The sequence below is a fragment of the Perna viridis genome, chromosome 6 (assembly GCF_037379345.1).
Source record: "Perna viridis isolate PV_CMFRI_1.1 ecotype Kerala chromosome 6, ASM3737934v1, whole genome shotgun sequence".
In the NCBI taxonomy this organism is placed as follows: Eukaryota; Metazoa; Mollusca; class Bivalvia; order Mytilida; family Mytilidae; genus Perna; species Perna viridis.
The window spans coordinates 20,541,338-20,568,052 of record NC_142450.1 but is presented as its reverse complement, the minus strand read 5'-3'; the positions used below and the strand labels follow the sequence as shown (position 1 = coordinate 20,568,052).

Genomic DNA, 26,715 nt, shown 5'->3' with positions numbered 1-26,715 from the left:
TTATGCGATCAATGGTTAAGCCTGGATCGTTAAAACAAGTGTCGATATTTGCCGTTTGCCAACTTTAACTGCTAAATTCTTATTTAAATATCGGTTGCATTAACTACAACTTTAAAGTTTTCGATAGACTTTCGAGGCATGACAATACTTACATTTGTATATTACGGTACAGTGATAGTGCCGTGTTTACGAATTGTGTTTTTATGACACCGGTTTAAATAAATGATGTATTCTGTGTAGCGACCTTAGATACAAGAGGTTGGAGTCTGAAGACAGATTCGCGCCCTGCTACAAATTCAATTTATCGCAACTTACATAGTTAATATTGGTTATGAATTTTTGATAGACTATTTTTTTGTAAGTCAGTGTTTTGCACAAAATTACAGAAAGTTACATACTTAGTCTAGGAAACTGATTACTGGATTATATAGAAGAATATTATATTGTTTTCGCCATGGCACCAGGAGCAGATGAAAATGGGCATCGGAAAAAGATAATGATAGGAGCAGAATACACAGGTAATACTATGTTGTATTTTAATGATTAATAGTTGAAAAGTTTAATAGTAAATAAAGTGGGTTCTGTCGACTGGAACCTATTGTCACTATTTTAAGTTTGTTTATTGGGCGCAAACTGGCCAATAATTGCCAAGAAGCCATCTTTTTGATAAACTCCTTTTTCCAAAATCTTTGGGTCTGCGCTTGTATGAACCGAAGTTACTGTAGCCCGATATGATTCAAATAAAAATATTTAAAACTATACACGAATGTTTAGAAGTGTACGTACGGAAAGAGAGTCAGATGTTACGAAATATACATATATATAAAAAACGACTTTATCAAGGAGTTGACTTTAATACCACCAAATCGTATCACTTATTAATATTTCGTGTAAGTCCTCACTCACCCTAAAGATTTTTTCGACATTAATAATAATTTTGGCCCTACGTTCCCAGCATTCCTGAACAATGATGGTTTAACAATTGGCATGTAGCTTTGACATCAGGGTTCATATAACTCATCAGGATTAGAATTGAATTAGGGTAACCTAGAAGCGTAAAATCTTATAACTTATCGTGCTATTTTTTTTCTTTTTTCTAAGTAATTTGTATGATTTTTAGTATTTCTTATACAAGTGTTGTCAACTCAATCATCAACAAATCTAACGAACGAAATGAATTAGAAACATCAGTAATACGGAGATATGTTTCACGCCTCTGTCCAACATGCGTAGGTCGTCAAGCAGTTATTCAAAAAAAAAAAAAGAAACTTCATTCATGCAGAAATTTAACCTATTGGAATTTTTAGTTGTATGCTCTTACATATTAATTATTAAACTGGCATCATTTGTTCTTTCGGAAATGACGGGCTATACAAAATAAACTTTAGCTGTGATACATTATGAGCGTTCTTTTAATTTCAATCCCACCTATTTGTAGTTATAGTCTCGCTTTGTTTTTCCTTTTATTTGCATATACTTTTCCTTGACGCATTTCACCAGCATGAAATTGAATATCTATTGTGTTCCAACACAGTAATGATCTGATAAGATTGAAGGTATTCAGTTTTCAATTTGCTATCAGTACAAAAATTTACTAAGGATTCCAAATACATTAAATAAATTAAAAAGAAAAATATTTGAACACTTTAAATACCCGTATCAAAACGATTTTCAATGTTTAACATCTCTTGACAACATTTTGTTGATATTATAATTAATTTGTTTGTTTGACCCTAGGGAGTACAACAGACATGATGCTCGTCAAATTTGATGTGCTTCCTTAAAGTATGTTACACTGGGTTACACATATATTTAAGCAAATTAACATTACTCCCTAAAAAAGACAAAAAAACAAAAAACAAAGAACAAAAAAAAAAACAAACAAACAAACAAAAAAACGCTTTAATTTTCAATTTACCAACAAATATGTATTACCCCCTTTTTTTTCTTCCCTGGTCAATGACATGTACATGTACCTTCCCTTTTCTCAATCTCTCTAATTGCTCAGTTTTTATTTCAGATAGAATGTCATTTAAACATTATATACTAAAGCACTTTTATTGCTAACTAACAGCTTGTTTTATTGTCTTTGTAAAAATGTAAATTGTTGGTTTAAACAAATTATCTTTGCCATAATTACTCTCACAAATGTTTATTACAAAGGAAATATTTTGAATGAAGTTACAGAACTTGAACTTTACGATGGTGCTCGGGTTTGTTTTAATATCTGATTGAAACCGAGTACGAAAAGAATTGACTTCCTTATTGAAAAACAACAAAGTTTGTGGAATATGCTTAGAAAATGTTTAAACCGTCACAAACAATATAAATGTCATTTGATAATGTTTGAGATAAACCATTGGTGTTTTTAACAGTTGATAGGTCTTAATAAAAAGTCAGGTCGAAGGACAAATAGTCACAGGTTAAGACATCTGGCTGGGTTTTCTTTCGAATCTACCCTATTCCTGACCATGTGTGAGCCTGGTTCCCTATATGCATGGCAATATTCGATCTGGCCATATGTGAGCCTGGTACCCTAAATGTATTGCAATATTCCATTTGACAATGTGTGAGCCTGGTACCCTAAATGAATGGCAATATTCTATTTGGCCATGTGTGAGTCTGGTACCCTAAATGTATGTCAATATTCCATCTGGCCATATGTGAGCCCGGTACACTAAATATATGACAACATTTTACCGGGCCATGTGTGAGCCTTCTTCCCTTAAAACTAAACCTGTTTATTTTGAATTCAATTTACACGAGATTCTAGTCATTTATCACTCTTCCTTTAGCAATCAATGCTTTACACAGTAAGATTCTCAAATAAACGGTGTCGTACGTATGAAAGACCCACATAGTGATAATGATAATATAGAGATATTTTTTCTCGAAAGACTTTCTATAGTTTTGATCGTATTATGTCCGGATAGATACGCATCCTTTGATATTAAAATTAAAACACAGAATACAATTATATTCCATTCATCCTATTTAACAAAAGGATCTCATAAAGCGATCTTATTTCATCAATCATATCATTTCTGATATGTTTTTTACATTCATTGCTATGATAAATAAGTATTGTTCATTGGGTCCTTAAAGATATAATGCACTAACTGCTTGGCATGTTTACATGAACAATGTCCTAAAAATCATCCATTATTCAAAACGAGGTCCCTAAGGAAGTCATAACTCGATGTTTTAAAATCATTGCGGGTTTATAAGCTATTAACATGATCGTCTTACTATCGATTAATACAACCTGACAGAGTTCAGGTTAACTTTTCGAAAATCATTACTTTCTTCTGTTGCCATTGGATATTGGAACAGCTCGGGGTAAAACAATGGAGAAAGTAGTCAACAACAAATTAATTATCTTTTAAATCACGGTTAAAGGCTCACACACAAAAAAAAATCATCAAATGTCTCTATTTTGTAAAACATCGTAATAAAACTTGAATGATTCGGTCAACGAAAGTCAACGTTCAAGTCGGACGAGTCATTACTGGATGATTCTAAGACAATCCCACAAATCGGTTTGGGAGGTGATGGTATCGCAAGACTTGTTTTTACGACTTTCTCATTGCCTTGGAATCGTTAATTATCAGGAATAATTATCTGCATAAAACATTACTTGCATGTAATCCTACGGAGGCCGCTATCGTATTAGAGCTTGATTCAGACAAGTCATACTGAGTTCATTGTAATGACTTATTCTCTCCTTAGATAATGATGACAATGCGGTATGGGTAGATTAAATGAACTTTAAAGCCTTAATTTACACTCACTGTGAGACACGATCTCTGTTTTATTCTTCACTGGACTAAGGTACTACAACGTGTTTCTTAGGTATAGTTTGGAATAGGTATTAAATTAAACTCAAGTATGGTTGTATGTGCAATGCCTATTTTAGCTTATAAAAGTTCCTGCTTGTTTGTTTAACAAATTCGTACATACTTGCGAAGAGTCAAATTCACTAAGAGAAGGACACATATAGCTTTTCAATGTTAATGATTGAAGTATCTGACTTCAATCGTACTTAATCACTTTCAAAGCGGTCTACACCAAACTGCTAGATCAGTCTGTTCACAACCACTCGTAGTTTTTTTATCCTTGTGTCCGGAATACTTTCACTCAAAAACAGTTTTTTACGTTTCATACATTGTTTTCATTATTGTAAACTTATTTCAAATACAAAACACAAAGTTTACCAAATAAAATCTAAATCGTATTTGGTATTTTAATAATTGCAGATGCTAACAGTCTTTACAAATCTAAAGGTTCTGGCGACTGTTATATAAATTCTGATCTTCGATCTAAATTGATTATAATAGACTGACAAAGCGAGAAAAGACGTCGTCTATCTTATTTTTTAAGAACTTGAGATGAAGGATACTACAGACACTGTGATGTCAGCCTTATATCCTTGACCTACACTTAGAAATCTATGGTATAGGAAAACTATAGACCAAACTTTACGACAAACATGATGACTTTTCTTTCAGAATTGTCAACTTTCCTTTCATTTGTGGCAACATCCCTTCAGCACCTGCGTATGAAGTGTTCATATCACAACTCATACGTTTTATACCACAACTCATACGTTATGCCAGAGCTTGCCGAAACTACGCAGACTTTTTGTATTGCGCCAGAATTCTAACAAATGGGCTTCTAATACAGGGTTTTGTTGCTACAAGATTGAAGTCATCACTACAGAAGTTTTATGGTCGTCATCATGAACTCGTGGATTGGTGTATCCATCTGCGCCATGAAAACTAATTTGTTCAACGTGTCATAGTTTTCCTTTCCTCTTTCGTCTACCACGGACTTGACTTTTTATGAGCAACTCGGCGGGTGTTTCTAGAACAGCAGAGGACGCTTACCCTACCGGTGCACCTGGTTCATGCTCCGAGTTTTTAGTGGAGTTGCTCATTTGCTTTTGTTACTTTGTATGTATGATTTTAGTTACTTTATGTTCTTTGTTGTGTATGTCTGTTTTCCATGTCTGGTCTTTATACTTTTTTAATTCAAAAATTTCTATGCCATACTGCACTAGATATTAATGTCTTTATGTCCATCTTTGCGCCCAGCACTTTACATGTCCATGACTGTACTAAGTCTGAAAAAGTTGGTTACTTTTCACTTTATACATAGTACTGGTATATACAAAGTTGTATGGTTCATAAATTTCATAATTAACATGCCATCAAGTGTGCTCTCTCTCAAGGTAACTTTTTCTTAAATTCTTGTACAAAGCTCAAAGTCAAAAAGTCGTATCGTAAACATAATAAAGAGTACTGATTTTAGTGGTTGACCGAAGTTAATGGAACATTTCTTTTGAAAATATCTTTTAAATCATGTCAGTCTATATAACATGGTGGACCCATTTGAATAGCAACAATTTAAACATTTAAAATATCATTAATTAAATGTTTTCCCATAATTTTTTCAATTACTTTGAATGGCTACTTCTAGTACATGTATATAACTTCTATCGACACCTGGCCGAGGTACGAAATATGTATCTATTACGTCACAAATATCGGAACTACTCTAGCTTTTTTCTAACACAGAAGTTATTTTTTTAGTGTAGCGGAAATGACCGAGTTTCCAACTGGTCAAATTAAACCGGCGTCGCATAATTGTGTGTCTGTCATAATCCAGTGTCCGGTCAGATACAGAACGTTAACTTTTTGTGTCCGGGTGTCTCAGAATGTTAATATTCTGTATCCGCCTGTCTCTAATTATGTACCCTTCCCCTACGGCCTATATTTGTTTCAAGATTCAAGTTTAAATGAAACCAAACTTTGCAAAGTGAAGAATTCTGACAACGATTTTTCGCATTGCTTTGCTGACCGAATTCAAAGATGTCCCATATCTAAATATTAAGTTCATACCGCTCTAATTGTGATATGTGAATTATAGACAATCAATTACATTTCCACCAGCATTCTTCGTCCTTTCTCTTGAATGAATAACTGAGAGGTGTGAAGATTATTAGATGCTACAAAGCAATTTCGTTTAGTAGACACTTTAATTATCACTCAACATGTTGATGTCTACAATGAATAATTCTCCTTCATTTGATGTCAACGCAGGGTTAATTTCTATTGTTTAGATTGTTTAATTAATGTCTAACATGAAGCATGTGACTTAAATGATTAACAAAATAAAATGACTTTTTTGAACATTTAACAAAATAAATCTAGATATTTTGTACCAGGGTTTCAGTGTATGGGGTAATTTACCGACAATGACACATCATTTTACAGTTTAATGCGTTTGTTTGCCAAATAATTTCAGATTGAGACCCAATACTGAGGATATCATTATCAAATAAAGCATTTCATTAATATATTTCAAGGACCCCGGAATTCGAGAAACGCCATTGTTTAAGCTGACAAGGTTACAAAGGATGGAGTTGTTACACCCACATGAGGTCTTATTCTTATCAAGCAATCCTTGCCAACCATGCGAGCCTTGTCAAGCTTGATGAGAAAAAATATTGAGAACAAGAACAAAAGAAAATATTTGCTTTATTTGTGTCGTTTTAGCATGTTTTCAAATATACATGTGAGTATGCATTATCACTGAGATTTAAGTCTCAGAGAAAACTTATCCATAGAGGGATTTATATTATGCAACGACAAACAGATTTTCAATAGAGAATATCCGTCAATAGATAACCATACATGTGTCTACTATAGGGTTTTAAATCTCATGGCCAAAAGTGAACTTCTAACTTGTCAAGCTAATTAAATACAATAAATTGAAGATTTTTCAATCTTTAACAAATTGTGGAAGGTAGAGTGTACATATGTTTTGAATATAAGCACGTCCTTCGATATAAATCTTAATCCGTTTGTACCAGCACGAAGTTCCCCAGACATCTTCATGTCGTACATGTATTAGATAAAATATATTACATATATGTGCACGGGGATTTTATCTCTGGAACGTTTTACTTTTGCCATTCTTTAAGTGTTGACTGCACACTAAATTACAAATGCACAAATGTAGGAATACACAAAATAATATAAGACACGTCATTCCTTTAACAATAGTTTTGACTCGATTGGGATTGTTCATGGTACGTTTAGCCTGTAGTCCGACTTGTCACAAATTCACATTCGTAAACCTTTTGCAGAATATTTTGGGGCCAATAGTAGCGTTCCCTCAAGTCTGAATCAGTATGATGATAAAATAGTCATCTTACGGCATTTCAGAATGCCTAAATTCGTTTTCGGGGGTGGGGGAGGGGGGCTGAAGGACCTCTACGGTCCCCAAACCCTTTGTCGCTTGGTGCCTACACTTTCAATTATTTATGACCTGACATGCCAGACCTAATTTTTACTTTACCATAAATTATTTGGATATTTCTACCATTTACATGTACCTCCCGTCAAAAACACATAATTACATTGTATATCTAATTAGAAGTTGATTTTATTTACATTCAGTTACCTACACGTATTCTATTAATCGTAATGCAACAGATTATCTTATTATACGCATTTTTTTTACAAATTAATCCACTTTTCCTTAATCCTTTAAAACGACATTCTTCTCCAAGGAGTGAGAGATTATTACGTTTTTGTATATGCATGTCAAGTGATATGATTTTCCTAAACAATAATGCTACATGTAAGCTTTGAAATGCTAAAAATTATATCCAACGGCTATGACAATACCATTTTTTATTTGTAGATCGGGTTTCATAATTTTATAAACGTTTTTCCTTAGTACAGCCATCTACCATAATTGTGAGCCTTCAGAAAAGATAACTGTACTATAGCAACTTCCTTTGCAGACAGCACGAATTTCCTTTTGACCTCTTCACAGAGGATACATTTGTTAATTCAAGGATTTTTACATGCCTGTTACATTCAGAACTTAATTCTAGCAAATTATTACAGTACCAAAGTAAAAAGTATTTTTTTATTATTTGTAATGAGAAGTGTGCATATTTTGTGAAGGTTTTCACGTCCTGTAGAGCTAGCGGAGTTATGCAATGGGGTGTCACTCCTCCCCCTTGATGCCAGCGTACGCTCTGGAAATGACGGCGAGTCCAGTGTACGGCCTCCAATTTTTTTCCAACTGTGCGTTTGAGTTCAATTTAAGAAATCTCGGTCCTCGCATGTGGGAGTACTGTGTACGGTTTAAAAACATATAGAATACCGCGTACGGAAAGGGGGGTTGGTTATATTGGTTATCCTCATACATTGTGCATATAGTTTATCAGGAAGTGGTTAAAGGTATTCGGATGGGATCGGAACTTTTGTTGGATTTATAAAAGCTCTTAAACTATTCCATACTAGATACTAAACTCCACCTCTTTATTACAATTAAGTAGCACTCAACATAAGAATCATGCAAAATGTGATTCATGGTTGGAAAGCCTACGTTTTTTTTTTATTTTTGGTATTTTGTTGAAAATGTCAGCAGAAAGTAACTTGTGGCTTTTTCATATAACCCGTGTTCATAGAAGATAAAATTATATAAAATGTACTGTAGAATTAAAATTCAAGGGAGATAACTGTGCAAATGACACTAAAATACAATCTATTGGATTTTCCATGTTGATTATCTCCTAATAGCAGACAGATTGGAATAAATATTACATCATATAGACCTATAAAGCAACTTAATAACAAAAAAAAAAAAAAAAACAGTAATAGTAGGTGTATCACATTTTACAGAATTTTGCTACTTAACATTTAGCACATTATGCCTTGATTTTTTCCACATCCTGTATACCAGAGCCTATGCTTTAGCGGATCGATGTACCTAAAAATCAACATGCGGTTATACATGTATGTCTGTAGGGGGGATTAATACTATAGTACCCTGCACATTTAGTCTTTCTATAGTTCTTTGGGTTTACGTAGTGCCAAAAGTGAGAGTTGGGTTAGGGAATTGGTATATTTATACTAATACCTGTTGGAGTTGAAAGTTTTAGCTTAAGGTCAAATAAAACACTGTTGTACAATTTTAAACTCGCTAGGAAAAAAGTAAATCATAATAAATTATTTAAACATATCTGACTAAACACAGTTTTAGTTTTAATAGCTCCTATTTCTATATCAATCATTAGGGCATGTCCGATTGGTATTTTTGATCGGAGACGTTTTAACTATTAAAAGTCATTAAATAGTAATTATCACGTTGCTTACATATTTTATTACGCTCAATATTTTGTAAAATATGATGACAAAGACTATAAAGAAATATGATCATAAACATTTTATAGCTCAATCACAACGTAGATTGATTCGCATCAGTTTACTGCTTTAGTTTTATTTTTGTAATATCAACGTTTTTTTTAATATGAGAACATGAAAATAAAGTTCAATGATTAAGCATTTATTGTATCTATTTTTGGGTTCATTTTGCATGGATGTCACTTTTATTGTCTTTTATAACATGGGAAATACCAGAACACCCTACTCCCACGTTAGTTGTCAGTATGTCCATATTTATTTTTATGATTTGTAAAAAAAATCAACTAAGACTTAATACACGTAAATAAATCAAAGTGCTGAGGCACCGACTCAAGGAAGACCTCAATGCATTCAAAAATATTCATGTAACCAAATTGTAGCTAAATAAACCGATCAAAACTTAGTCCTTTTAAACAATAACCATTTGTTTTAACGCAGTGTATATTTATACAGTCCGTTTATCAATATATATTTTTGGATCTTCTTTTGTATTATTGCTTTTGGTATTCCTGGCTGTACACGTACGTTGATGTCCTCAAATTTCCTAATACTTAAATCAGCATTTCTTACAAAATATGAATTCCACTGAGAATCACTGACTATCAATATTCGATGAATTTTCAAAGTAAGAATGGACCCACACCTTGAAATTTCGGTTTGGAGATGCATGAAGTAGAAATGAATCCTGCAGTCTGGAGGAAGTTGAACAAAGGCCCAACCTCAAGGGAGAAATGAGCAAAAACTCTTCCTTGCTTGTGCTCACTTTGATGTAGAATTTTCTTTGTAATAAATTAAAACTAAAATTTTTCCTTGTCATTGTTGCCTAGATTAGGCTATGGTATGTACAATAAATAATTACCTTTCTCTAGGATTTTTAACATTTCAAACAAGGATAAAAACTCTTGTTGTAAAAATTACTGTGCAGTTTAAAGATCATTAAACTAAAAAAAACTTTGTAGCTCATAGATTTGAGCAATTTAAGATTCCAATTAAGTTGGAAGGGCAGTGGTGTATGGTGAATACAGGGAATATGATGTCTTAATCACACATGCACTTTGAGTATGAATCTATCTTTTTTTCTCTCCAAAACAAAAAAAGTTACTAGTGAACCCATACCCCATGAGTACCACTTTTTGATGATGAGTCACTATTTGCTGAGTGTTTTATGCCTGTCTGCCTTCAATAATGTATGTGCATTTCTTTCATTTTTTTTCTGCAGGATTGTTTCACAAATATGTATAAGATTACAATTCAAGTAACTCTTATGTTTTGCAAATATATAAGTGCTAAGAAATCAGTCTTCATGTTTTTATAGTTTTTTTTATGGAGATGTTGACATATACATTTAAAGCTGCTTCATGCTACACGTACATGTACCAGCACTCGAGAATCATGAACTTTGTTTTATCTTTAAATAATGTCTCAGCACAGAAATGGACTGTCGTACTTTTGCTTTCTTCTCACTTCATCCAGTGAAACTTCTAAGTGATAACCACTAAAAAGAAATCAAGGAAAAAAATCATAACAGTGTCTGGTATATGCAAAATGTTACTATGTAAATTCATGAAAATAGATATGCATTTTAACCATATCATATGGAGATACATCCTCTTATTCAGAAATATTGTTACATGTACATGTAATTTCGTGCAAATCGTTCATAAATTCTGGCAAAAATAAAGGTTGAGTGGTTATAACAGTACCACGTTTTTAGTGGTTTTTAAACCACCAGGTCAATATTCCCACAGTGATCAATACTGGTTGATTGAAAATATGCAAACAATATTTCTGTCATTATTCATACTTTTTGTCCTACATTAAAAATGTTAATATAGTATATATCTATTATATTTCAGTGTTCTTAGGTTTTATTCTTTTAATATCTCTATCAGCTGTATTAATTAAGAAAAAAAAACATTTCTTTCTCTAAAATAATTCAAATTTATCTGAAATAACATAACCAACTTTACAAAAATGTACAGCGTATTTCATGAGCACATCTTTGTTTCAATAACTATTAATGACAGGTAACATACAAGTAAGTAATAGTAGAACAGGTTACTTTTCATCTGTCATTGTTAAAACAACATCCCCTCATAACCAGATAGATCATAAAAAGCAGTTTAAAGTGATGAGTTGAAAAGTCGTTTCATTTATCAGACAAAAAAACTTCTAAATACAGAAAATGGATAATGCTTTAAGGCTTCTTCCATGTATGATTTTAGCTACCTGCTGATTTACAATGATGAATAGACCCCATTTCAAAATTTCTGGATCAATGTCTGATTGTTGATTTATCGATGAGCAATTAATGTCACATTGTAAAGTAGAAAACAAATTAGATACATGTATAACTATATTACAAATATCATAATTTCATGTATGAAATCTTTAATTGATACTGTGCTGCATATGTCAGTAACCATAGTTAGAGTACATGCACATGTATTTTTGTAGTTTTCAGTGTAAATTTCTTGTTCACAGACATACAAATATAAATTGCAAACAGTATAACCTATCACCAGTTTGGAAAATTTTAAATAACTGTGTACAACGTATAGGAATAAATAATGTATACCGTCGACGCTTACCTAGTACATTGTTCATTTAAGAATGTCCATGAAAATCAGCTCTTAGAAAAGGTCTAGTTTTTGGTAGCCTTGATATCCAACACATTTTCGATGCACTTTCATGTCCACAGAATTTCTAACATAACTGTGTCTTTCTTGTGTCATGAAAATCTTGTTTCTTACTTAATGATCTGCATTCTAAATAAATGTATCTGGTATATCTTGACATGTACTAAAAAAGAACAATATTGATAATCAGTTATGACTTACATGGATATAATACACATGTACATTGTATTATTATTTCTTTAAATTCCACACTGAATAGTACATGCCAAAATCTGTATCACGTGCAGTATCAACAGGAGACTCCTATATCAACTCAAGGGCCACTGGCCCGCAGGGTAATATAGGTCGAGGGTTGATACTGCATATCAAACAGATTTTTGCATGTCATGTTCATTCTTTCTTCTATTTTATCTATACAAAATGTACTTCAATTGTGTTCTGTGCAAGGTGTGATATATGATATGCAATATATGTCTAGGGGTGTGATATAGAGAATGCAATATAGGTCCATGGGTGTGATATACAGTATGCGACATAAGTCAAAGTGTGTGATATAAGGTATGCAATATATGTCTTCGGGTACTTGAAATGGATTTAGGGGTGATATAGAGTATGCAATATATGTCTTTGGGTACTTGAAATTGATTTAGGGGTGTGATATAGGGTATGCCATATAGGTCTATGGGTGTGATTTAGAGAATGCGATATAGGTCTAGGCATATGATATAAGATATGCAATATATGTCCGTGAGTGTGATATATAGGGTACTTGAAATGGATTTAGGGGTGTGATGTATGGTATGCGATATAGGTCTAGGGGTGTGCGATATAAGTCTATGGGTATGATATACAGAAGACAATAAAGTTCTAGGAGTGTGATATAGAATGCAATATAGGTCTAGGGTGTGATATACAGTATGAGATATGTCTAGGAGTGATATACAGTATGTGATACAGGTCTAGGGGTATGATATAGGGTATGCGATATAGGTCTATGAGCGTGATATAGGGTATGCGATAAAGGTCTATGGTCGGTGTGGAAGTTTGGATTTTAGGAACATGTACATGTACAAGTGTATGTGTAATGTCATGGCTCATGTGTCCACTAGTGGGGGGGGAATAAAACACAAAAAAGCACGTGTATAGTCACTCTTTAACTTATTTTTTCTTCAAGTTCAAGAATACTAACGTCTTCCAGATCAATTTGTATGATTATTAGGTCGTCCGAACTCTACAAAGTGTTTAAAATATTGCAGTTGAGCCCGGTCAAAGCATTGGTGGTCACAGCGAAGTACATGTATATCATTTAACACAATGGCATAAAGTTCTAATTTAATTCTTGTTGTATCATAACGTATCCAATTGTCTGATTTGATTATTCTTTAACGTATTTGAGCATATCGAACTAATGGGGCCCAATATTTATACATGGATGTCGATCCTGCTAAGTATTTCATTTGTGCAGAGGTTCTACTATAAAATATTCCAAAGCGGATGTTTATGATCATATTTCATTATAGCTTTTATCAACATATTTTACAAAATATTGAAAGTAATAAAATATGTAAGCAACATGATAGGCGGATCCAAGGGGGATAGGGACGGGCCCCCTTCTCAATTTTCGTGTAAATGCGTACATTAAAACGTGTTTATCAAGGGTTTTTTTTAGTGTGGAGATTGTCACATCCTTATATGCCAGCGGAGAACACAGACATTTGATGTAACGGACTGTCCATTTTTTATTTTACTTGTAGATCTGATCAAAGTCCGGTCGCGTGGTGTCTTTACAATTGACCAACACCTTGAGAAACTGCGCTGTAATAGCTGTGAAATTTAAATCACCAAATCCTAACTTAAAAACATGCTCGTTACTTATTTTGACATTATATTCGTACCTCGGCGTTTAACATATTATCCCCATTTATATAATTCATCCCATTATAACGCATAGTCAACCTATTTCAAAGGACTCGACTAAATGGTTTAGCCAAGAGAAAGGAATCGTTGGAAATTTTTATGACCCAATGCACATATAGAACTCGTACAGTGATATACATGTTAATATATAATAAGACATACCCATACATATAGTCTGTCCGTATAAAGCGTGTACTTTTGATGCATGTTATGTCGAGTTTTTATGATAATATCAAACGCAATAAAGGCAAGGCGATGAGGAGGTGGACGTTTATTTTGACCACGATTTATGTCTTAACGTATTGTCGCTGGAACATGTATGTCTAGACTAGGTGGTATGAACTCATTTGTATAGGAATAATTATGTTAATACATGTAACTTGATTGTAAGGGGTATTAAGGAATATGTGGTTCTCGCAAGGAAATTACAAAAAAAAATAGTAAATAATAAAAACACATAAAAATGAAGAGACAAATTCAAAGTAATATTTTACATAAGCAACACATGGGTGAAACCGGAATTTGAAAAGTAAAGAAATTTTGCCGTGCCAAACTCAATAATGCTTCAAGATGGGTATTTATACAATGTAAATATAATAATGACTGCACTTAACCAGGGTAGGAAACTCACTCAAATTCTAGCCAGTCCTGAGTATAATTTCTCAATATATTTACTATATGGCTATATAAATTTTTGCTATAATTAGCCAGTCCTGCCAAAAAAAAAAAAAAAAAAAAAAAAAAAAAAGCCAGTCTCGGACTGGCGAGCAGACTACTATTTCTAATTCTGACTTAACCCGCAAAGTGGAAAGAGACTAATCCATGTATGAACACAAGATACGTGTACTCGTTAAATAATCGAAAAAAATAAACTTAATGATCATATGTTTATTTTAGCAAATAAATTATCGTATTTCTTTGGAGTAACTATAATTAGGCGAATGAGTTTCAATCACTGCTGTACATCACGTTGTTTAAAAAAAAAAACAGAAAGAGATCAGATGCACAAGAATTATCATTGGTAAATTCATCCTCAAGTTTTTGTTATTTTCAAACTGCGATAACATTGTGTATAGCATGTACAAATGATGTTTAAAGTACTTACATACAAATTATAATACAATTATTATCATGTATCAATAGATACACTTGATAAAGTCATCACGCTTGTGGTCGGTTTAAAGGGGCGACAATTACAATCGTAGGTACCCGGATTAGGTTATCAATTTGATTCCGTTCGGGAGTTTTCATTGTTTGTCTCTCAGTTCAATTCTATCAGACTATTCAACAACTTATCGGGTAACTAACAAAATTGTGGACAGGACCCAAAAATTAATATTTCAACGGGTTCGATAAAGGTGGATTAAACTTTTGATAGTATTTTCTACCTAGTATTGATAAATATTGCATTTCCTTTGTACAATTCTGATTTTTCTGCTTTCCAAATCTTACCCTCGGATTTATGAACAATAGACCATACCTTGGTTTGGTCTGAAATTATATATGAAGACCCTACTTTGACCTCCTGCCAGAAATTCTGAAGATAAATGCTCATTGAATAATGGTTTCGGAGCGCCTCAAAATTTACACCTTGAAAGATGGAGAATTTGTGACAGAAGTTATAATACTAGGTGTTTGGAATATAAACCATACTTTCGTTTCATCATGCCTCGTCAAAGGTTCTATAGAATGGAACCTCTGGTTCAAAGGGCAGAGAGAGACGTAAGACGTGAGTACTATGACTTCCTTTAATTTCCCTATTTGGTTGGTTGTATTCAGCCGGAATTTTTTTCTAATAAAAATCCTATATTTCCACTGTCATCACGGAGTAATGTCGTAAATTTCAATTTTTACTGGCAATTGATGGATTAAATGATTGATTCTGGTTTAACGTCCTGTGGGAGATACAGTTTGTATTTCACGTATTTCAGGACGAGAACTATTGATCAATCGAGTTGACCCAGCTTTGTGCTACTGCTCAATCGAACAGACCCTGCTTTGTACTAGTGAGACACATTGAGCCGGATCTTTATTGTGTTAATTTATATGAGCAATGACCTGCAAGTAGACATGTCACCTCACTCTGACGCATTATTCTGACTCTTAGCCAACAAGTCGATGCTGTATTCCTCTAAAGACCTGAATTACAAGTCAGGCACGGATCTTCTTCCATTGTTGTAAAGTGTCGAATGGTCAAATCCTACTTTTCATACTAAAATTTTTGACTGAAAAATATAGCTACCACTTCAGTGTAACTATGCCATTTTCTGTTCATCATTTATTTGGAGAAAAAATATATTATCTTTCTGATTTGCCAATATTTAATTTCTATTGAAATACTGAACTTTGCAAAATGCATCCTCCGCGAAAAGTTTAAAGGAGCAACAGTCGACAGTAGAAATGTACACACAACTCCTTGATGACAGTGAATAGATAGATGGGTTTGTCCTTATTGGTGAAAAATGCATGCTCGAAATTAAACCTAACAATGAAGACCCTGATAAACAAATTTCGAAAAGGAAAATCCAGAAAAAGATGGTTCCAGGCCATTTTATTTTAGATTTTACACGAAATTATTATATAACAAAATTTTCCAAACTGAGGGGGTTCCGAACCCCGGAACCTCCTGGAGCTACAAATGTAATACTGCTGTGATATTGTTTTATTTTGTGATAATAAAGGATGACCGAACCTGCGACCGTCATACACATATTAAAGAACCCCTTTAGGAGTAAAGCGAAATAGGGGGTATCGTTCTATACATATATTTGAATTGGAGACCATCTTTGACCTCTTATAATTCTTCTTTCTCTGTTAGAGAGCCAATTCCGTTCTTTGATGAATTTAAAACCCATTCATCTAGACACATTCAAAAATATACAAAGAGTTTTAGTTAAATGTTTCACTGAACAAGATTAATTGGTCATTTTGTGATCAGATCACCTTTTAACAAAACAATGAACTAAATATAAAGGTAATCCGATGGTATTTTGATATTTAAAATCGAATTGTATTTATTTAGTACCTTTAAAAAGACCATTAAATATCTTAACTAAACACCTTGTTTTATAAAGCATTTTAGATAAAGTACATGATTTGATAATTTTATTCGAAACAAATTGTACACCGTTTTAACACTTTCATTTATACAGTTTTTTTAATTTATTTTCGGACCTGTATTCCATTTACTATCGCATAGTGGGTATTTAGACAAAGCAGGAATCATGCATACGGTGTTTATTTTTCTATCTCCTTTTTATCATGAGTTATGTTAAAGCAAAATAAATAACAAACAAACAAACAAACAAACGACAACAACAACACAGAAACGGAATAAGTTAAATAAACATTCCAAGACAATTGTTTAATTGTCAATTGATGTATGATGTTTTTGGCTTCAAAATGGGCTTGCTCATGGTCCATGGTCACAAAAACTACCACTATATTATTGTACAAGGTAACTGTTTCAATATTGAACGTAACATAAGAGTTGCTCATTCAATACTAATTCATACTTTTAGCCACCTCGACCAAGTATTTTTTTGCAAGCTACTTCAGTTCCGACTGAGCCCAAATATTCATGTTCAAGTTAAGTTGTAGAATGGCAAGGCCCCAATCTTCTACAAACAGGTATATATGATAAAAGACTAAACTCATTATCTTTAAAGGTGTCGTTTCTTCCATGGGCCGTGAAGTCTGACCTCGATCAGCTGTTACACAACTAACAGAGCATTGATATTAAGTTCATTACTTTGGGCGGTAATTGGACTGAAAATGTTGAACCAAGATACCGTATTGTTCTATTTATTGATTTTAAAAGATATAAATTGATTTAAGGTAGTTATTTGAGCGATGACATAGTTAAATTGCCTGTTCCGGAAGTGTCAAAATAGTAATCGATAAGTTAATTCAGGAAAGTGCTTTTTTCTATGAGAATTAGATGGTACATTATGTACTTGCAATTAACCATGATTGATATGGTCATGAACAAATTTATGGTTTACCTTAGTTTACTTGACTACTTGTACATAGTGATATGGACTGCCCTTTCCCTTTTCTTTTAAAGAAGTTTGGATGACATTATTTTTTTCATCCGAAGTTTAAATATTTTTTCAAGGATTAGTCTATTTACTTACTACATTTATAAGTCTTTTGAAGTACTAAAACTTACTTGGTGGGCGACCTCTAATCACAGTTTTGTTATGGAAAATGAATAGTAACTACATCAGTTCGAGTATGATGAATAGAAGTCTGACATCTGTCTCGATCTCAAGAGCGCAAGTCGAGAGATCACAGTCAAAGTGTTTAAATATCAGTCCCTGTAAGAATCAGGCAGTTGGTGAAACATGGTATGAAAAAAAACATCTTTTAGACAGTGTAATTTGAGTAGTTGCACCGTAAGATTCAGGGAAAATAGACAGAATTTTTCACATCACGCTGGACCATAAAAATTAAAATTTCAAGGGCAGATAACTCTGTCAAAAACCCCTCATTTTTCTAAGATTCTGTTGAAAAATTACCGAGCAAATCCAATTATGCAGAGATCAAATAATGGTCTTTCCAAATAGAGAAAGCATCCTTGAGTGATATTTTATTGTCAGATCGGTTGGGTATTGACATTCATGTTTCTGATTTTTTTTCCATTTTGCCTCATTCTTACAAATACACATAAAAAGAGAAATGTAAACAGAAAAGCCAAAAATGGTATAACAAAATCGCCGATTCGGAACTTATTTCACATGTCACGAGCATGCACTTACCTGCATATACAGCCCATCAAATGTAGAAAGAAAAATAAGTAGAAACAAAGCGGTAGATTAATATTACCCGGCATGTCCTTTCCAATTGGTGCAAAGGAAATGTCCGAGTACTTCTGATTTAAGAAACATGTGAAAGCTCAATGGAGGCAAGGCCTGCTCTTGGCGATTAAGCAAAAGTAACTTATAAGATTAACCGACCACGCGTTTCAATCAAGCAGTTACTCAAAAACCGAAAATACAGATTCCATGACCACGTGTGTGGTGATTGATCGATCATATTCAAAAACTGTGACTTTATCGTAATTACAAATTATTACGAACACAATTAGATTTTGAAACTGTTCCTGCGGTTTTAGAAGAAAAAAATGTCTGCACAATCGGCTGAAGACAAAAAACAAAAAAAAAGCAAAAAAAAAGATGGTAATTTGAAGCAATGCTTTCTGTTTTCACCAGCAAGTAAAGGAAATATAATAGAGCTGCCAGGTATATTGCTGTTTCGTTACTGAATCACTTGAAACAGTATGCCAATCGGCTATCTACAACATGCGGTCGGAAACGTATAAAATCGTGTAGTTGGACAGTTTAGGCCTTAAGAGGAACGAAACATTTTTACAACAGAAATATTCAAGGTTTTGTCTTACTTGCTGTACTGTATTATAACTGTGACTCTTATCAAAAGATTTTGTTTCTGCAAAAATATACCTTAAATATGTTCATTATATATGTTTTAATGAAATTATTAACAACAACAACAAAAAATACCAAAAGAAAAAAATCAGTTGAGCTTCTCAAGAATTTCGCCCTGGTTCCCACAACTTGGGGATATATCTGCAGACCCCCTCATTTTCTGTCGAATGTACGAAAAGAGTCAAAAGATAAAAAACAGTCTCGGGAAAAAGAGTCATAGGAAATAATGTCACAGTTTAGACATAATTATGTTGATTTTTTACGGAAAATATCAACTGTAAATGATAAAAAGTTATATTTTATCATTCATTTTATATCATTTAATACTGAAATCAAACAATTTTATATTTCGGCATATTGATGTCTGAAAATGTGAAAGTTACTTTTTTTATTAAAAAAAATAATTATTTTAAAGAAAAATCATGTAATATGAAAACAAAACAATTTAAAAAAATTATGGGGAGGCCACATCTACCAGAGCAAAGGAGACAATACCCAGGGCCTGATCTGAAAAGCGAATTCGTTCGTTTTACTAGTGAATGATATATACACACTGCAATGAAAACATGGCTACAACTGACATATGCATGAAACCATACCTACTAGGATGTAGGATATTTTTGAGGATTATGTGCTATTTCAAGCTTTCTAACATGCATGCAACAATATTTTTCCTGTGACTTTTTCCTAGCAAATTATGAGACTTTTTTCCATTAACTTTTTTCCTATCAAAATAGTAACTTTTTTTCCAGTGACTTTTTTTTTCGTTTACCTTTCCTTTTATCCTGCCTTCTGTATCGATTACTTCCTCTCACAGTGGAGTAATTCTTTAGACCAGTTAATACAGCGTCGGCTTGCAGTGCCAGGGGTCTTGAGTCTGACTCCCAGCTTGTGCTCTTCTGACTTTTGTCGAGTTCATAGTCTCTACTGCAACATATCGACAAAAGAAAAAAAAGATGATACAGTGTACATACATGTATGGTAAAGTCGCGACAGTGTACATACATATATATATATAGTAAAGTCGCGACAATGTACATAAATGTATGGTAAAGTCGCGAATTGTAATAGATAAAATAAATAAAATAACTTTGAAAGTTTTTTTATTATTTAATACGGGCTGAGTGTTCTTTTCGAATTTAAACACCAGTTTTGTCGAATTTAAACTTCTCGGTCTTGAATGATACTTTCAAGCATTTTTATTTCTTCGTACTACATGTACATACACCTAACAGTACGTTCATACTTCGTTAGCTAACTTCATTTACTATTTAAATAGTGTCTTAAATGCATTTTTTCTTTTGTTTTAATGAATTTTTTCTCAGAGCCTTTGGTATTTTAGATATTTATTGAAGTTTATTTAATTTGTTGCTTCTGAATTAGCAATGAAGGAGCGGTTTAATGTTGAGATTGAATTTTTCTCATTTGAAAAAGTGTTACTTATGATGAAATCGATTGAGATGAAAACCTCGATTTGAATAAGTAATATAAGTTGCTCTTCTTTGTTTCAAATTCAGATTGTTTTTTTTACTTTGATAACGCATGAATGACGTATGCAGGCTAATTTTTAATGCAAATAGTTTCTATAATGACAATTAAGGACCGGTCCGTTTAAGAACCATGCAAAAGGAAAAAAATGGAAAAAGATAAAAGTACCTATAGTTTTGGGATTCTGCTATTCCTGATAGATCCATGAAGCCAATTACAAGCTAAATTATTTCACTGAAATTGTGTTTATATCTACATCTGCCTGTATCATTTGTGTATTTGAGCTTTTTTTATTATTTCAAACTTGTCTTTAAAGATATGATGCATATTTCTGTATAAAATTGCTACATGACTCTTTCTAGAAGATGTATTCAGTTCTATTACTCCATCAAATTTAAAATGGCACCAAGTCAAACTTATAAAGAAGCTTCAAATACCAGTTACATGTGCATGTATTGTGTACATAATACAAATGTTTTATTCAGTGTAGTTGACAGGGTAAGCCATATTAAAAATTTAGGTATGAGAGCATAATTTGATATTTTTTTACCTTCAGGCCCAGGCCCAGCAAAGTATAAATTACCAAACACGGTTGGAACAAAACAAGTTGACGTAACAAAACGAGGTTCGCCATCATTTTCATTCGGATCGAGACATTTTTGTAAGTACAGGTCAGCTAGAAACTCAGGTTGTGTTTGAAAAATCAAAATGTGAATTTTCCGTTCGCCGCTTGGAGCGCTTTTGAATCCTATTGTTTGCATAATGCATGAGTTTACGCTTCTGTATATATCCATTCCACTCTTTTTTTTTTTAAATATTCAGAGAAAGTTTAAGTACACGCGGAGATTTCAGATTTGCAGAATGGAAAGTTTTAGTGCATAAAAACGTACATCATATGAACAATGGGCTAACTGTTTATCATACAATTTACGTATGAACTTTTAACTTGTGTCTTCACTTGCATGGCAACGGCGTCTAAAATGGCATTAAAAGATTTGATATTTGTTAAAAACATTAAGGAATAAAATCCCGTTTCAGTGAAGTACATATTGGGTTAAAATGTGGCTTTCAATTTCAATATAACTGTGTTTGTTTTAATTTTAGCATTTGGTTTGTATAGTTAGAAATTTCGTTTTATATATTTCAAAATATATTTGTCTTTTCTACATTTGAAATCTAATAATTACTTTTTTCTCAATTTCTGGACTTTCAGTTCTGTTTATATATCCTTATATGTAGAGCTATTCAAATTATACTTCGCTGGTCCACTTTCTGAACTTATATGTAAAATAGATACATGATGCATGTATATAAACTAATCGTTTACTATGTTAGTTAGACAGTATACCCGACTAGCAGGAGCGGATGCAGTAATTTTAAAATTTGGGATAAAAATAGGGTGTCTATTGTACTGAATTTGGTAACGTCTTGTTTTTTTTTGCTACTACTTAAGGCTATACAATTATTTAAAAAGAAAAATTGGATGGGGAGGGCCGGCGTTATGGGTCTCTTATGTATCTAAGTTCTTAATGACCACAACCTATTACATGTATTCATATTTATGGTAGACCCTCTCCTTTAACGATTGATTTGTGTTGGCAAAAAGCATACATGTATCCGTGTAGATCGAGAATAATACTTGTATTATACATAAACAACTTACATGTAGCTAAACGATTTCATGATTTGTATACACAATGTCCAATAAAAATGCTATTTTGACCCCTTTTCTAATCTTCATTTTCAGCTGTATTTCCAACTTATTCAAACTTATCATTTTATTTGGGTTATCTTTTTAACTGGGCGTGGACTTCTTAGCTTTCTGTCTTGTCTGTGTTGTCTGAATATAGCTGAAATATTGCTGCTCGGACGTTAAACCCCAACAAACAAACAAACAAACTTAGCTTTCTGTCAAGTAATAAAATTAGGCCTTGAAGCTTTAAAGTAAAAAAGCTAACACTTGAATTGACAAAGTCCTAATAACAAGTTATCGGTAAGTTTATGACCCATTTTACTTGGTCACTGTCTATTAAACTTATAATGAACTCACTTTTTTTTCAATGCACTATGGTCATCAATAATTTCAGCTAAAGAGTTTAAACATATGGGTAAGATGAACGATTGTATAGTACTGTAGTTCGTGCTAGGACGCCTGATTTTCGTTTTTGTTTTGTTTTGTTTTGTTGTTTTTCTTGGGTATGAACGTATAACAAATTGCTCAAAACTTAGTGAATATTAAACAGTTACATGTATGATCTAAGGCTAGATGAATATCTCGTTTTTCTAAATGTTGAAGATGGCACTGTATATTTATCGGAATACGTTTTCTTTTATCCAGTTTCAAAGTACATACACAGGCGCCATATCAAACAATCGGAACTACTCGGCCATTTTCGATACTGTAACACTAAAAATTATTTTTTGTGTAACCAGAAAGGCTGGGTGGTTCCGAGTTCAATATCAAAATGATGACATAATTTAATACGAAGAAGTCGGCTTCAGTATTTAGCAAATTCTAAATGGTTGCAAACATCCTACAGTGTCCTTCAAGTATTCAAGTGAATACGTCAAAAAGTCAACAATCCCAACGGGATGAAATTTGTCTCCTCAATATCACCAATTGGTCTTCAATGAACGAAGAGGAAACTCTCATACCAGAAGGCAGGCTGCAGCTGACTTTGGACAGTCGCTACAAATGCGGTGGGGTTAAAGTACTTTGGCGTGATCACAGCCATCCCCTTTAAGTTTTGGCCACTGTGGAATAATTATTATAAAACACAATTACACACACCTAAAAATCCACTCAGAAAGATCTGGGTTCCCTGAAAACAGAAGTAATGCCAGTTCCAGACTAGTTCTAAGAATTCTATGACGTCAAAATAGTATTTTTAGGAATAGGTAGTGTTTTATTTTTTTATACCATTTTATATAGGGTGTGAAATTGTTTTCTATATATAGAAGCCCGTTAGTGTCTATTTGTTGTCTTGTTTTTAAGTCGTCATAACGGCATAATGAAAATGAACAAGTCAACAAGATAGTCAAGATGATTTCTCGTCAACGAAACAAGTAAATTGATCATAACATTCGCAGTTGTTCCTGATTAGTGAAAGATTTTTAATAGCTTCAATATATCCCTTCAATCTTCATTACAATTATTTCCATTCACTACAAATGCAACTTACAAATAAAGCAACGCGCTTCCATAACTCCCGGATTTGAGTGTTCACCATTTGTTTGATTACAAGTAGTATTTTTGAATAGACCCTCTCGCCCTAACTGTAGTGTAATTGATGAGCATGTGTGACATGTTCTTCCGCAAGGTAGGGCTAATGGAAGAACAAAAGAAATTTCCTTGCGGAAGTACAATACATATAATTGGCATGCACAAAGACTACCCTGCTGTTAAGACAAAAGGGTCTATAGAGTGATTATGTTTGCTTAGAAGCTAGTACACTAAAATTTGGTTTTGTTAAACACTTAGTACGTATTTTAATGGATTATTGAAAAGACAATCGTAAATTAGAAATTGAAAAATAAAATAGTTTTGACTGTGTTGATCCCAGTCTCGGGAATGAGAGAGCACGATGAGTGTTAAAAATCACCCCCGTGAAATAAGGTAACCAGCCACCATGTTAAATATGCCTCTTAATCCGATAAATATTCTCTCGCATGTCTCCATGCATGGGCTACATTTTATATCTTACAGCTGCGTGTGAATTTCAATTCTTAATTTAAGGATATGAATAGGCACTTTTGAAAGACAGGGTTTGAAACTGTGGACACAATTAATACGCATATCAATATCTATGATGATACGGGATATACTAAAAATAGAATAAAATGTCGCGGTTTCGTGCAAAGAATTTATAGTGTAGTACATTTATTCCTAAAGAAACAACAGAAGTGCAAGCATGGAAGTCATAATTGCTAACAAACCACTGAAAAAGCAGTAATTACACCTACGAAATATGTGTTAGTATCATAGATCAATAATTTGTCATTTTAACTGTTTGATCATATTTTACAGTGGATAAAAGTTTTAGTCCAGGACCAGCCTATAGTATTGAAAGCGCATTTACATCGAGAGGCAGAGCAGGTGCCCCCAGTTATAGTTTTGGTGGCCGTGTTCGAACACCTAGTAAGTTAAATGTTTTCTAGCGATGCTTTTACATGTAGATTTGTCACGGTACAAGAAGGGTGAAAATACTAATTTAGGTTATACTGCACAGGTTAAAAAAAAGAAGTGACCAACCCAACTGAAAATGTAGAGTACATATCGTAAAAAAAACCACTTGCATTTATGTAATTATTAATGTCGGCTTAGAAGTATTAGAAGTAGTATACTTTAATAAAAAAGAAAACGTTTAAACGATTTAATTGGCGAAAACATGGAAATAAATGACAAATAGGAAAACAAATCTGATCAATCATTAAGTGGATAAAAAAAACAAAAACAAACAAACAAACAAACAACCAAAAACAAAACACAACAACCAGAAAACCGAAATTGAAACAACAACAATAACCGTAGTTTTGCATCATCGACCTCATCCAGGACTTTTGATTTACTCCTGATTACCATTTGTATATTTATTTTCAGAACGATGGGTAAGTCCAGGGCCCGGAGCCTACGATACAGACAAGAAACCAATAAGAGAAATCAACGCTCCAGCATACTCTCTCAGCCCAAGAACAACATTACGAAAGGTCGATGTAACACCTGGCCCAAATTCTTATAGCTTACCGTCAACGATAGGTCCAAATGTTCCCGGTCAAAAGGGCGGTTACGCCTCCTCTATACAAGGCAAAAATACATATCTCAGTTTTAATTCAGACTTGGCAAGATCTCCTGGACCGGCATCATATTTCCCACAACAACCCAACGGCACAAAAAAGAATGCACCATCATTTTCTATAGCCGGTAAAGCGAAGGCAGAGAAATACGATAACCATGTACCCGGCCCTGGGGCCTACTCACCTGAAAACGTTGTAGTTACGAATAAGAGCAGTCCTAGGTACCCTATTGGTGTTCGTCACTCACAGTTCCAGATGCCAGTGATGCCCATGGCTAATGTTTCTGACTAATGGAACGATGCAATATAGACGCTGATCAGTATTTATGTATGTGATATTTATTGTACATATATCACTAAGATGATGCCGTCCATTTCTTCGTTCATTGTTCTTTCATTATTGATATTTCGAACAGTATTAAATTTGTTTACTCGTTTGTTGCGGATTACAATTCGCTAATTTTGAAAGCATTTCCTACAGGTACCTCATCTCCACTTTCGGATCACCGATTCGTGATTTTCGGCATTTAATTAATAACATCGTTTAGTTTGGAAATACATGCATGCTTAGGATACGGACAAACCTGTACCTATGAAACCCGTGAAGACGGTCAACTCTATTCTAGTGATTTTAAATGAGGTTGCTGTAAATTAATATGTTTCGTTATTTGTTTTGTGTCTTAAGTACCATTCTGTGTAAGAATCAGGCAATGGGCGGCACATCATAATTTTCTGTTCGGTCTTTTTTGCCTTAAATATATTCAATACATCTAGAAAACAACTGAACAGCTATTTAAATTCATCCTGAAGCATCTGTGACATAGATATTTTTTGACTGCTTATATAAGGAAAAAGTGCGGAAAAATTTTCCCACCATTTTTCCATAGTGCATTTCAACTTAATTTGACCTATCAATATTTTTAAAAGGCAAACTTTACAAACACTTTGATAATAATTTCTTGGGGTTATGAGGTATAAATGCTTGGATAATGCAATAAAATCTCTGTGTATTTTTCTTCACGTGCCACACCTTACACACATTGTGCCTGATTCTTAGACGGAGAAGTACTTAAATTCTTTCAGTTTTAAATGTTTGTGATCATTTGCGATCTCACTACAAATTACAAACGTCTTTCTGTTTAATATATTTTTTGCAGGAAAATTTCAAATTCATACCTTAAGCACAATAAATGTTTATTTTTGGTTA

At 33.3% G+C, this 26,715-nt stretch overlaps 1 protein-coding gene across 2 annotated transcripts; it reads left to right on the top strand.

Moving 5' to 3' along the window:
• Positions 1–26,715, top strand: LOC148614023 (ciliary microtubule associated protein 1A-like). 2 transcript variants are annotated; one of them, XM_088587766.1, is made up of 4 exons: positions 1–518; positions 21,272–21,376; positions 24,743–24,853; positions 25,316–26,715. In XM_088587766.1, exons 1-4 carry the CDS (start codon positions 455–457, stop codon positions 25,798–25,800), a joined length of 765 nt encoding a protein of 254 aa, XP_088443892.1. In that variant the 5' UTR covers positions 1–454; the 3' UTR covers positions 25,801–26,715. The 2 variants fall into 2 exon arrangements, with proteins under 2 accessions (XP_088443892.1, XP_088443893.1); XM_088587767.1 differs by lacking the exon at positions 1–518 and adding an exon at positions 15,331–15,509.